This window comes from Mesoplodon mirus (assembly GCF_964341445.2).
Source record: "Mesoplodon mirus genome assembly, chromosome: 15".
Lineage (NCBI taxonomy): Eukaryota > Metazoa > Chordata > Mammalia > Artiodactyla > Ziphiidae > Mesoplodon > Mesoplodon mirus.
This window is the reverse complement of record NC_138991.1, coordinates 35,538,968-35,550,902: the sequence shown is the minus strand read 5'-3', so window position 1 is coordinate 35,550,902 and position 11,935 is coordinate 35,538,968. Positions and strand designations below refer to the sequence as shown.

General features: G+C 60.4%; 2 protein-coding genes across 3 annotated transcripts; one reads left to right on the top strand and one right to left on the bottom strand.

The window, feature by feature from the left end:
- The first annotated feature begins 947 nt into the window (after positions 1-947).
- POLR2J (RNA polymerase II subunit J) lies at positions 948-4,942 on the top strand. The gene is made up of 4 exons (XM_082643423.1): positions 948-1,104; positions 2,278-2,367; positions 3,792-3,966; positions 4,751-4,942. Exons 1-4 carry the CDS (start codon positions 1,052-1,054, stop codon positions 4,784-4,786), a joined length of 354 nt encoding a protein of 117 aa, XP_082499549.1. The 5' UTR covers positions 948-1,051; the 3' UTR covers positions 4,787-4,942.
- A 316-nt stretch (positions 4,943-5,258) lies between these two features.
- LRWD1 (leucine rich repeats and WD repeat domain containing 1) lies at positions 5,259-11,890 on the bottom strand. Of its 2 annotated transcripts, XM_082643415.1 has the most exons (15): positions 11,691-11,890; positions 10,946-11,180; positions 10,733-10,849; positions 10,164-10,304; positions 9,814-9,918; positions 9,425-9,547; positions 9,233-9,347; positions 8,906-9,015; positions 8,489-8,696; positions 7,930-8,002; positions 7,696-7,836; positions 6,126-6,217; positions 5,786-5,941; positions 5,592-5,704; positions 5,259-5,497 (listed from the first exon to the last, which is right to left on the bottom strand). In XM_082643415.1, the coding sequence occupies exons 1-15, from the start codon at positions 11,768-11,770 to the stop codon at positions 5,351-5,353; spliced, it is 1,956 nt and encodes a 651-aa protein (XP_082499541.1). In that variant the 5' UTR covers positions 11,771-11,890; the 3' UTR covers positions 5,259-5,350. The 2 variants fall into 2 exon arrangements, with proteins under 2 accessions (XP_082499541.1, XP_082499540.1); XM_082643414.1 differs by having other exon boundaries at positions 5,592-5,941.
- Between the last annotated feature and the right edge of the window lie 45 nt (positions 11,891-11,935).

Below are 11,935 nucleotides of genomic sequence, written 5' to 3'. Positions count from 1 at the left end.
CCTGTGGAAGCTCAGAGTCTTAACCTCTGGACCACCAGGGAAGTTCCTGCGAGTTTATCGGGGACCTTACTGAGGACAGTAGCCTGGGAGACAGCCTCTCAGAATGCTCTGAGGAACTCTTCCAAAGAGGTAAGGGAGGAGCCAGGATACGAAGGAGTTTTTTTGCTGAAAAACCAACAAAACACATGTAGTCAAACATCAAAAGATTACCGCTAATCTCAAAAGACAGACATCTCAAGTTAATGATTTCAGCAATCTGGGCATTGAAATGATTCTTAGATATGCATCTTAACTATCTAGGGCTAGTATCCTGTTTTTCTCCATTCTGAATTCCCCTCAGGGCACACGTCAGGGGCTGATGGCTTGATGGCGGCAACATTCTTTGTTTATTGAAATGGCAGGCAACATTTCTTTGTCCCCACCAGCATACACTTGCCGCCTCCCTCCTCGGCCCTCACCCAACTGCTCCCCTAACAAGAACCTCACTGGGCTACAACCCAACCAGGAGTCTTGTAGCAGCTTGCCTTGGCAGGTGGATTATCCATACACAACAGTCTAGCCCAGGGGAGGCTTCTTCCGCCTCGGCTGGCCACACCTGCCCACTAACCCAAGGCTCCATTCTCCATTCAAGGGCCTCTTGCCATGTATTCCAAGGGCACATTTCCAAAGAGGGATCAAGGGGCAAAGGGAGCAGAGAGGAGAGCTCAGGGTTCCGGCTTAGCCTAGACAGCGATGGCTCAGAACCAAAAGAGCTGCCCCCCGCGTTAGGAGCATGCGTCAAAACATGCCCGCAGGTGAGCCCAGGAGAGGACCTTCCCGACTCACGCATGCGCAGAGCCACCAGCTCCTCTCCCTCCGGCAGGCTTTTCTCGCGCCTGCGCAAGATCCTCCAGACCGATAGAGGGCAGCAAGCCGCTCCTCACATGGGTTTGGCGCTGCCGGCATAATCCGGAAGCAGCCGCTAACCCGGAAGTGGTCGAGTTATAATAGGTCGTGTTCTGGAGGTGGTGGCGGCTGCAACTGAGGCTTGGGAGGCTACTGCGACGCTAGGATGAACGCGCCTCCCGCCTTCGAGTCGTTCTTGCTCTTCGAGGGCGAGAAGAAGTAAGTGGAACCGGCCTGGGTGGGAGAGGGTCGCGGACCCTCTACCGTCAGCGCCCGCAGGTTCTGGGGCTTCTCTGCCCGTCCTCTGCCGGGGGGACAGAAGCAGGTTTTGCTCCAGCTCCACAGAGCGCTTCACACTTGAGTCTGCCAAACTTAAGACAGTCCTAGGTGTTTTGCAGATGAGGAAACCGAGCTTCAGAGAGGTTAAGTAACTTTCCCAGGCGCACAGAAAGTGGCCGGTCTGTATTCGAACCCAGTGTGTCTGGCTCCACAGTCCTTTTCCTTTGGGATCTGGTAGCCCCCCTCACTCGTCTTCCCGCCCACCACCTTTATCCTCCTTGCTGCAGCCAGAATGATGGCTCTGAGACTCACACCGGATCTTCATTTGCCGGTGTAAAACCTCCAGTGACTCTTCATTGCCTGCAGGTGAAGGGAAATGTAATCCAGTGCTCAGATAGCCTGGGCTTGGCTCCCGGATCCCCCACTTAAGAACTCTGTGCCTTTGGGCAAGTGACGATCTGCCTGAGGCCCACTTTCCTCATCTGGAAAATGGGCTTATTACTGTGTTAAATAACAGAATTTTCTCTAAGGGGAGATTAAATTAGGTAATTTATGTAAAGCACTTAGTCCAGGGCTCAGCACAAAGAAGACCATCTTAAACGCTGGCTTTTCCTTCTCTTAGCTGCCTGGTATCCAGGGCTCTGCCCTGCGGTCTAGCCCCTACCAGGCACTTCAGTCTCCCTTGAGAGCAGTGGTTCTCAAGTGGGGGCCATTTTGCCCCCCAGAGGACTTTGGCAGTGTCTGCATTTTTGGTTGTCATAAAGGGGATGCTCCTGGCATCTAGTGGTAGAGGTACTGCTAATACCCCACAGTGTACCAGACAGTCCCCCTACAGAAAAGAATTTTCTGGCCTAAAATGTCAGTGGTGCCAAGGTTGAGAAGCTCTGCTTTAGGAAGAAGGAGTAATCCAGAGGTGAGATGAGGGTCCCATAGAGCCAGGCGTGGCTGGGTTTGGGGTATAGCCACGGTGCTACTCTGAGTCACAGAGGACGTTATGGGATGAAGAGATGGGAAAGTCTTCGAGGAGGAGGTGGGACCTGAGCCTTCCTTGAAGGGCAGGGTTTAGAAGCCCCGGCCCTCCCCACCAACCTGTTGCCTCTGCCTCTCCCTTAGGATCACCATTAACAAGGACACCAAGGTACCCAATGCCTGTTTGTTCACCATCAACAAGGAAGACCATACGCTAGGAAACATCATTAAATCGTAAGTTCCAAGTCAAAGGCTTTTGGGGGTCATGTTGCTCTTTGAGAGGCCAAGCTCAAGTTCCAGGAGATGTTCTCAAGTCTCTCTGAGCTCCAGGAAGTCCTTCTGGGTCCTGGCTCTAGGAATTCACACATCCCAGTACCTTTTCTTCAAAATGACAGTGACCAGTATCTGTTCACGTAGCCACTTTCCTGTGTTGGCTCAGTTATCTGACTAAAGGAGGTGAATGTGCAGCGAGCCACGGGAAAGAAGGCCCGCTTGGGGCTCTGTGCTCAGAAGCATAGAGACGCATTCAGCTTTGGCCACCCACGCCGCCCCCATTTGTGACAGTGACCTCAGTGACACCTGGCATTCTAAGATGTATGTGCCAGAGATTGTAACTTAGTAGAATAAGGGAAGGAGGTGGGAGAGGGCCTCTGTGATCATCCGGTGCCCTGGTGGGTTCCTGATAATTGGATGGTGGGTGTTTGCACCAGTGAAGTCCTGGCCTGGTAGGTGGCCAGCAATAGGATTGGCCGGAGACTTGTCATTTCGCTGCTGAAAAGTGCCATCAGTGAAGCCATGCCTTTCCCAGGTTTGCGTGTTTGAGACCGTGGGCAGGAGCCTGTCTGGTCGTCTGGTGTAAGTAGGGGGCGGAGCTGCCCATCTTCTGTGTGGACGCCTCCTGCCCAGCGCCAAGCCAGTGGTGCACCCAGGCTTTCCTGGGGCCCTGCTGCCCCCCACCCTCCCCCACTGCGTGAGCCCAGTGTTCCCACCTGTGCCAGCCCCCCACACCCCCCAAGTGCTCACACTTCAGGGAGCTGATCTGGAGAAAATCCCCACGCGCCCAGGGCACAGCTCGCGATTCAGGCTTCGCTTCCGCATAGCCTCGCGGACCAGGACCCCATGTGTGTGGACGGCAGCTGCCAGCCCGCATTGCCCAGAGGATTTCCGTTTCCACTTCATTAAGTGCTCGGAGCCTGGGGCTTTCTCCCCCTGCTGCCTTTATTTGCTGTGCCAGATGCTCTTTGGGGAATGGGAATAGGGCTTTTTTTTCCTGAACACTAGCTGGATTTTTACTGCCTAGGGAGGTTTCTTTGGGGCCGTTGAGGGTCCCTGACGTCTCCTGAGGGAAGAGGTTGCTGGAAACCGTGTTTACCAGGTAGGGTCGCTGATCCTCATGGATGTAGGTGTGTGTATGGGAGGAGTCCCCACACGCTGTATCTTCTTCACACGTCTTGGACATTTTTGCAGGGGCTGTGGGGTGGTGACCACGACATCACACAACACAAATAACTAAAGATCGAGAGCAGCTGCATTTGCTTACAGGCCCCAACCCAACGGGAAGAGCCTTGGTTAGAAGACCTGGAAGGCCACAAGGGGCCAGAGCCCCAAGGGCCCTAGGCTCACCCCCCACCCCCACCCTGCCCATCCCTGTGTCTCAGGCAGCTGCTGAAGGACCCACAGGTGCTGTTTGCTGGCTACAAAGTCCCCCACCCCTTGGAACACAAGATCATCATCCGCGTGCAGACCACACCGGACTACAGCCCCCAGGAGGCCTTCACCAACGCCATCACGGACCTCATCAGCGAGCTTTCCCTGCTGGAAGAGCGATTCCGGGTGAGGGGCTGGATGTGCCAGAGGGGCTGAGGTCCGTCTGGACGCCAGCCTGTATGGCCACAGCTGCAGCGTACTCATGCCCACACCTAGGACGATCCCTGGGTTGTTTCCTCTGATTTATTCGGTGGGAGAAATGGGGGCTGAGCGGAGGTGATGAAAGAACGGGGGTGTACACCACAGCATCCGGGAAGTGTGGACTGAGGGGTCATGGAGGTGAGGCCTGGGGCCTGCTGTCTGCACCCAGGGGTAGGACCTCACCCAGTGCCCAGGGTCTCCCTTTGTGCTCTCGTGGCCCCCGTGGAAGCAAGGGGCCTGCTGCCTGGGGCTGTCCCTCTAAGACTCTTCCCTGTGGTGCCGCTGCCCTGTGGTTTGTCTGTCTAGGGGGCAGCTCATCTTATCGTGGGGTACCACCTTCAAGAAGGCCAGATGGGTGTGGGCACATCTGCTCACACAGGGGGCTTCAAAGTCTAGACACAATTTAGAGTGGGAAAGATCCACGGCTTGTCAGACCTTCAGTCTGTCAGTCATAGGCTCACCAGGAAGCACGTCTGCTCCCCCGCCTCCCTGCCACCCCAGGCAGCAGGACCTGTGCTGCAGGGAAGTCATGGTGGGGTGGGTAGGGCTGGCTAGAGGGTCCTTGGGGGGCTGGCTACCCAGTGCCCGGAACCGTTTGGGGCCCCTGGCCAAGGTCCTGGCAGCCCTTGGTCAGGGAGGCCGAGGGTACGTTCCCAACATCCTCACCGGCCATTCCAGCTCAGGGCGCCCCCTCCTTTCTCCCCATCAGGTGGCCATCAAAGACAAGCAAGAAGGAATCGAGTAGTGGGCTGCACCCGGCCCTTCTCCAGGTACCAGGTGGACAAAAGCATTTCCTTCAGCTGTGGGCCTCCTTGTAGAAAGTCCCTCACCCCTGACCCAATGTGTCCCATATATAGAGTCTGTTTTACCTTCCTAATAAAGTGTGGCAGGAAAAGACCCAGCTGTGGGCTGAAGCAGAGGTGACTTCACAGCCCTGGGTCAGTCCGGTGGGGGTGGAGGACCTGTTCCGGAGCCACTCGCGGGCCCCATTTCAGGACTGGCCCAGGGAGCCAGATTTCTGTCTGAGAGGGTGGCAGGAACAAACTCATTCTGGACGAAACCTGGGAACCTGGGGCTGCCCGGCGGCGTCTCAAGCAGAAGGAAATGAAAGCTCATGTGCTTCCAGGCGTCCCTGCCCTAGGAGCCTCAGCTGCCGGGCCTGCCTGCCTCACTCAGCGGGGGACACCTGATGGGGCCCACAAACAGGTCCCCCCAGGTTTCTCTTACATAGTAGACTTTAATAAAAAATAGTCACCGATAAGAAGATCCCCCTCACGACCCCAAAAGCTGAGTAAGTTGCGTCCCACAGTCAAGGCTGGTTTCTCCTCCAGATGGCGACAATGTTGGAGTCCGTCAGTGCCGTGAGGTAGGTAAAGGTGGGGTCGGCCACCACCGTGTTCACCATGGTCCTGCTCACTATCTGGCCCAGGGCCCGGGGCTGGGGCCACTTAAGGATCTGGAGGGGAGAGAGAGGGTGCCGGGCTCCTGCTTCCTGACACGGGTCCCCGGGCAGCCCCAGCCCCGGCGGGGACAGCAGTGCGCGTGCCTACCTGCGTGGGGGCCTGCGGGGCAGCCGGCGGCGGGGGCTGCTGCGCCACGAGGGGCCTGATGTCGTAGATCCACACGTTGCCCTCCTCGTCCCCGCAGAGCACCATCCCCTCATCTGCCAGCACAGAGATGGGAATCTGAGGTGGGGCGGAGCTCCCAGAGGTGCAGGGTTGGGGGTGGCCAGCAGGCGACTCACCAGGACAGGTGCTGAGTGAGAAGTAGGCGAGCTCGGTGGGTGACCACTGCAACCGGGCCAGGACCACGACAGCCACTGTGGACTGGCTGCCCCGGCCCTGCCATGTCTGGCTCCAGCTCCACAGGCAGATAGTGCCCAGGCTACTCCCCTTGGAGGCTGTCGGGGAGAATGAAGAACTGTGCCCGGGGGCCCCTCTCCGGGCAACTCGTGTCCCACAGTGGGGACCCCTCCGAAGCCCTCGGACCTAAACCCCAGCCCAGGGAGAAGTGACCCCAGAAGGCCTGACCAGGGCCCATCTGGGTCCCAGGAAGCCAGACTGTCGCGAGCTAAGCTCGCTCACCCACGACGTCCTCGTTCACGAACGCCAGCCCATCCACTCTCCGTCCAGTTGCCTCAGAGCCCTCGGGGAAGACGAACTCCACTTCACACACCCTGTGGGGCAGCGGAAGTGCTGGTCAGCCAGGAAGGCTGCAGGAAGAGCTGCACACAAAGGGCTGCTCGCTCATTCAGACACCTGCCGGGCACTTAACTCTGGGCCCTGCCTGGGTTCCAGGCCCTGGAAGGGGGAGCCAGCACCTGAGTGTGCCAAGTCACAGGCGGTGGCAACTTAGGGGGCGCAGGGACATGGCCAGGAAGGGCTCCGGAGTGAGGCAGCGCTTGTGAGGCTGAGTGAGGTGAGCAGTTCACTGGCCGAGTGGGCGCTTCTAGGCCCAGAGACTGGGCGGGGCGGGGGTGGTTTGCTCTGACTCTGAGGACAGTGGGGAGTGGCTGCTGAATGTTTCCAAGCTGAGAGTGGGCTGGGCACACTGCTTACAGAGGCCACCCAGCAGCTGCCTGGAGTCCTGGAGCCAGAAAGGCGGCCGAGTACCAAGCACGAGCAGCAGACACATCTGAGACATGGGGGAGACGCCACAGGACCTGGGGACCAGGCAGGGAGGGAGGAGGCAGGCCCAGGGCTTGACTCCCAGGTGTGGCGGGGATGCCACCAACACCTGGCTGGACAACCGCCATGGTCTGTGCTGAGGTGTCACTACAGTTCCCTCCTGCCACCTGCCCTAAAATTCTTCCCACGCTATTCCCTGCGCTCAGGATAAAATTCAAGATCTCACCAGGGCCCACAGGGCCAGTCTCCCCTGGCCCAGGCAACCTTGCCACCTCACCTTGCGCCATTCCCTCCAGCTCTCCAAGCTGTGGCCAGCTCTCCCTGGTCAGCCAGCTGTCCCTGCCACTGGCCCTTTGCACTTACCCCGTGTGAGCACCCTTCCTGCCTCTGCCCACCTGACTCCCTTGGGACTCATGGAGAGCGTGAGCCTGAGGACCTGTCCATCGGCCACTGGTCACCTCAGAGTCCCTTCAGCCTCCCTGCTCTCAGAGCACCTTATTCTCCTTCCTCTGTAGCTGTCGTCAATCACACTCTGGGGGGTTTTAATGTCCGTCTCCCCCACCAGGCTCGGGCCCCACAAGGCCAGGGGACCCCTGCTGAGCACTGTCTCAGGCCTTCCAGGTGACACACAGGAGCCACAAGCCTCCACCTGGCCCTTCTGGACCTTCTCCTGGCCCAGACACCATGCCGTTGTCCTCCACTAGCCCTGGGGTGTGAGTTACTGTCCCACTTTGTGGATGACAAAATCATGTTGGACAGAGGAAGGTCACACTGCTGGTGAGTGGCAGGACCTGGGCAGTGACAAGGTGATCAAGCCTAGAGAGGGAATGGACCTTTCCTAAGAGATGGGCAGGAGGTGGGGACAGGACAGCTCTGTGAGGAGGCCCGTGAAAACAGCCTCTGGCTGCCCAGGGCAGGGGGCGTGGTGTGGGCATCACTGCAGCAGGCGTGCCTGGGGTCAGACACCTGGACTGGGGGCTGCCCAGCTCCGAGGACTGGATTTCAGGGCACCCCTGCCCGTTCTCACCTCCTCTTCTGAGGCTGGTCCAGCCGCACGTCCCAGCAATGGCAGCCGCCCTCGCAGCCGGCCAGCAGGTAGGCATCTGGGCAGGAGGCGACGGGGCAGAGGCGCAGGGCGATGGAGGTGGTGTCGAGTGTGAGCAGCTGGCTGCCGGCAGGTGAGGGGGGTGTGTGAGGCCACAGACTCAGGTGTGCGCCCCCCCCCACGCCCACCCCACAAAGTCCTGCCGCAAAGCGTCACCTGGCCTGGAATTCGTAATCGTGGTTGGGCACCCCGATGTCCCACAGGATGATCCGCTTGTCATAGGAGGCCGCTGAGGAGGGGATGGGAAGGAGAGAGGTGGCCCTGCTCCCTCATGCAGGCTGCATCCCAGGCTGACACTGGGGCCCCAAGGCAGGGAGGGAGGGCCACGGCTGGGAGAAAGCCTCCAGGGCCTACCATCCTTATCTTACTCTAACCTATGTGCCCCATGCCAGGCAGCCACGTCCCCGCAGTCTCTGCTCAGATATCACTCTCATCACACCCAGAGGGCCAGGGGAATCCACCCAGGTCACAGACGTGGCCCAGGTTGTCAGAAACCTCCAAAGCCACAGAGCAGGTTGGGGGAAGAGACAGAATCTCAAGCCTGGTCAGTTGTCCATGAAGCCTCAATGTTCCTACCGGTCTGCGCTGACCTCGGCAGCCAGTATGAGGCCCACCAGCCACAGGAGCTCCCTGCCATCCCAGGAAGGAGTCCTGAGGTGTCAGGCTGCAGGACGGGTGCTAAGGGAGCCCCGGAGGTTCGGGGAGGGGGTCTTACTGAAGAGGTGGGTCTCGTGTGTGGGGCTGAAACAGAGAGTCGCAATGGCCTTCTTGTGGGCCCGGATGAGCCCACAGCAGAAGCCGGCCCGCACGTGCAGCAGCCGGACCAGGCCCCGCAGGCCTGCAGCTGCCAGCACGCTCCAGCGCTTCTTGTGGCCTGCCTGTGTGACCACTGTCAGGGCTGTCCAGGCCACTGAGAAGAACTCCTGGGGAGGGAAGGGGAGGGGTCACCGAGGGGCAGAGCTACACACGTGCACACGCGTGCAGGATCAGGCCCGGGAACAGGAGCCCAGCATCAAAGAAAAAGGTCACCTGGTGAGTAGGTGGCCGAGGCTGGCCCCCCGACCCCAGTGCTCCTACCCCAGGAGCCAAGGCTCTGCCTGCCACCCTGCAGAAGCAGGGCCCCGGCACTCACCTCACCAGGCGCCTTGTACTTGTGCAGTACGATGCCCGTCTGGCAGTCGATCACACACACGGCCTCCCCTCCACATGTGGCCACGGTCTGGGACATGGCCCCTGCCTGCCCTGTTTGAGAGGTCAGCCTGGTGAAAACGTTCTCTGTAAAGTCCCCCACTGCAGCCCCTCCTCCTGACCCTGAGGACCCTTTAAGCTCTCTGTCCCTCCCGATTCCCCCGTCCACCCAGGCAGCCCCCTGCAGGTGGTATTCCCAGGCCCCGTGCCCAGAAAGCTTGCTCTGCTTGTTCCCTGTGGCCCTCGCCCTGCCTGCCACCCAAGGATGTACCCTCGTCCCAGGCTGGCTCGAAGGCGCAGGCCCAGAGCTGGGTCTCCAGGTCACGAGGGCTGTTGTTCTTGCTGTGGCACTGCAGGAAGTGCAGGGGCTCCAGCTGCAGGGCGGTCTGTGGGAGCAGAGGGGGGTCATGGCTGCCCCAGGCCTTGCTCCCATCACACGCCCCCTGCCACCTTGCTAGCTCACCTGGCTGCCAGCAGAGCCCACGGGGCTGCCCTCCACCTGGGCCAACGGGGAGGTGCACACCCGCTTGTTGGGAGAGAGGTTGACTGGGACATCACCTGGCCGCTTCGAGGCCACTGGCCTGGCCTGTGGAGGAGGGGGCGGGGGCAACCCGAGGGCCTGGGGACCATGCGCCCATCTGCCCAGGGCTTCCTTCCTCCCCATCAGAGGCTGGGCTGCACCCTCCCATGGGTACAGGAGGCCAGGGGTACCAGGGTCAGAGGGAACCAGCTCGAGCATAGGAGGCCATCTCCTGGGCACACTGCCAGGACGCCCTGCTTCCCTAATGCCTCCCTAGGCAGGAAGGGCCAGGGCAGGCCCTGGGAGCCCGGGAGCCCCATGGAACCACTCACCCTAGGCTCCTGGATAGCGGTGGCTTTTGGGGGCCTCTCTGAGATGTTTGCCTCATGCACCTGAGTCCCACCAGAGGCCACCAGCTCCTCAGAGATCATCTGCACCTGGGTGGGGCCAGGCCATCAGGAAGCTGAGCACATCCCGGGGGCTTCCAGCCCCTCCCCAGACGCCCAGTCAGAGGGTGCTTCCCGAGCTGGGGAAGAGTCCTTCCAGCCCATAGGGCTTCCTTCCCTGACCTGCCCACTCCCCACATCCCCTCATGGCCAGAGACCTCCAGGGCGGCTCAGGCTGTGGCAGCCAGGGAGGAGCTGGGAGAAGCGACTCCCAGCACAGTGGGGTGAGGACATACCCTCCACTGGGTGAAGTCGCTGAGAGACTTGGGCCCATAGCGGACATCTCTGACGGCAGACCTCACAAAGTCTGCCTGGGCCTTCTCAGCCTCCTCCTCTGGGCTCAGTGTGGCCATGAACTTCTCCCAGTGAGCTGTGACCTGGAACGAGAGGGACCAGATTCAGGCTCAGCCCACCCCGGCTCTCCTGGACCTTCTGTGGCACCTCTGCCTCTAATCTCAGGGCCAGAGCTGTCTCAGCTGCAGGTTGCACAAACCCAAGCAACACAGAGGGAGGGACAGCCCCTGAAGGGAGGAGCCGGCCCAGGGTAAAGTCACCGTGAAAGCATCCCAGCTTCCCCTGCCAGGCCCTGCCTGCAAGGTGGAGGGCAGGACCTCCAAGGACAAGAGGCCAAGCGCCACAGCCAAGCTCAAAGCAACAGGTCAGGCTAGGGGCTCAGGGCCACCTGGGGTTGGGACAGAGAGCCCCTGTAACCCCCCTTGGTGTCCTCCAAATGTCCAGTTCTGTCACTCACTCCTCAAGGCCCCCAACTGCTCCCAAGCACCAGAGACACCGCCCCGCCCCTTACCCTGCTGGTCAGCTCCCGGTTCAGGTTCTCCACCTGAGAGCAAGTGGAGGAAGCGTCCTTGCCGTTGACCTTACGGAGCTTGGGCAGGAGGAAGGAAACTTTCAGGTTGTCACTGACCTGGGGGATGAGGGAAGAGTGGCTCGGGGTCACCCCAGCCTGTGGCTGAGCCCGAGCCCCCAGGGTGCTGGCCTGGGATGTGGGCCGCCCACTTACTGTCAGAAAGGGGTTGCCCTCCAGGCTGAGCTCCTCGAGCTGTGGGAACTGGCACAGGACACTGACATCACCCAACAGGTTGTTGGCGCAGCGGAGGATGCGCAGGTGGGACAGGCCCATGTTGGCGGGCAGCGTCTCCAGTTGGTTGTTGGAGAGGTCCAGCTCTTGCAGCTGCTTCAGGCGGCTCAGGAGCTTGGGGTCCAAGTGCTCTGAGAGCAGATTCATCCCTGACAGGCTGGGGAGAGGGGCAGACAGGGCGGGCTCAGGGGGCAGGCAGGCCTCCCACCCCTCACCCATGGCAGCCCAGGTTGCCTCCGACGGCTCTTGCACCTGACATTTCTCCTGCGTGCATAGCCGATCCGCAACATTCCCCCACTTACTTTAACCCTGTCCCTACTTTATAACTTGGGACAGCTGGCCCCCTCCGGGATGCTTTTCCTGATCCTCTAGGGGGGCTTTCTGTGCTCCCCAGTCCTCTGTAATTCTCTCAACAGGTTGCTCCATATTCTTTCTGCAAGACTGTCTCCCTAGCAGCCCGGAACCTCCTCTGAGGTAATGCCGCTCCGGGCCTACCCGACCCATCTCATAACGAGAGAACGGCGTTTGTCCCGAATGATTAAAGACTCTGTCGAACCGACAGGGTGATAACGGGGCCGGGCAGGGAGAGAGGAAGGGTCCCAGGCTTTCTTCCCGACCGTCCGCCGACCCAGGCCCTGATGGAGGGCGGTGTGGCCCCGGCCCTTACTCCAGGCTCCGGATCTTCCCCAGCCGGTCGCACTTGGGTCGCCCCCGCTGGATCAGCAGCCGCACCGAGAGGGGGCCCATGGCGAGGAGGCGCGGCCCGCGGGGACCTGATCGGCGGCACGCGAATCCGGTGCTGGCGCCGGCGGTTGTCCGATTCCAGGAGGTGGCGCCGCGCGAATCCGTCGGCGGCGACGACCGGAAGGAAGCGGCCGCGCGGACCTCGTGCCCTGCGCGCGCACTACAACT

Coding starts and splice junctions, on each gene's coding strand:
- POLR2J (XM_082643423.1), top strand. CDS start 1,052: ATGAACGCGCCTCCCGCCTTCGAGTCGTTCTTGCTCTTCGAGGGCGAG. Junction 1,105..2,277: donor CTCTTCGAGGGCGAGAAGAA/GTAAGTGGAACC, acceptor CCTCTCCCTTAG/GATCACCATTAACAAGGACA. Junction 2,368..3,791: donor CTAGGAAACATCATTAAATC/GTAAGTTCCAAG, acceptor CCTGTGTCTCAG/GCAGCTGCTGAAGGACCCAC.
- LRWD1 (XM_082643414.1), bottom strand. CDS start 11,770: ATGGGCCCCCTCTCGGTGCGGCTGCTGATCCAGCGGGGGCGACCCAAG. Junction 9,348..9,424: donor TGGGCTCTGCTGGCAGCCAG/GTGAGCTAGCAA, acceptor CTGCTCCCACAG/ACCGCCCTGCAGCTGGAGCC. Junction 5,498..5,591: donor CCCCGCAGGCCCCCACGCAG/GTAGGCACGCGC, acceptor TCTCCCCTCCAG/ATCCTTAAGTGGCCCCAGCC.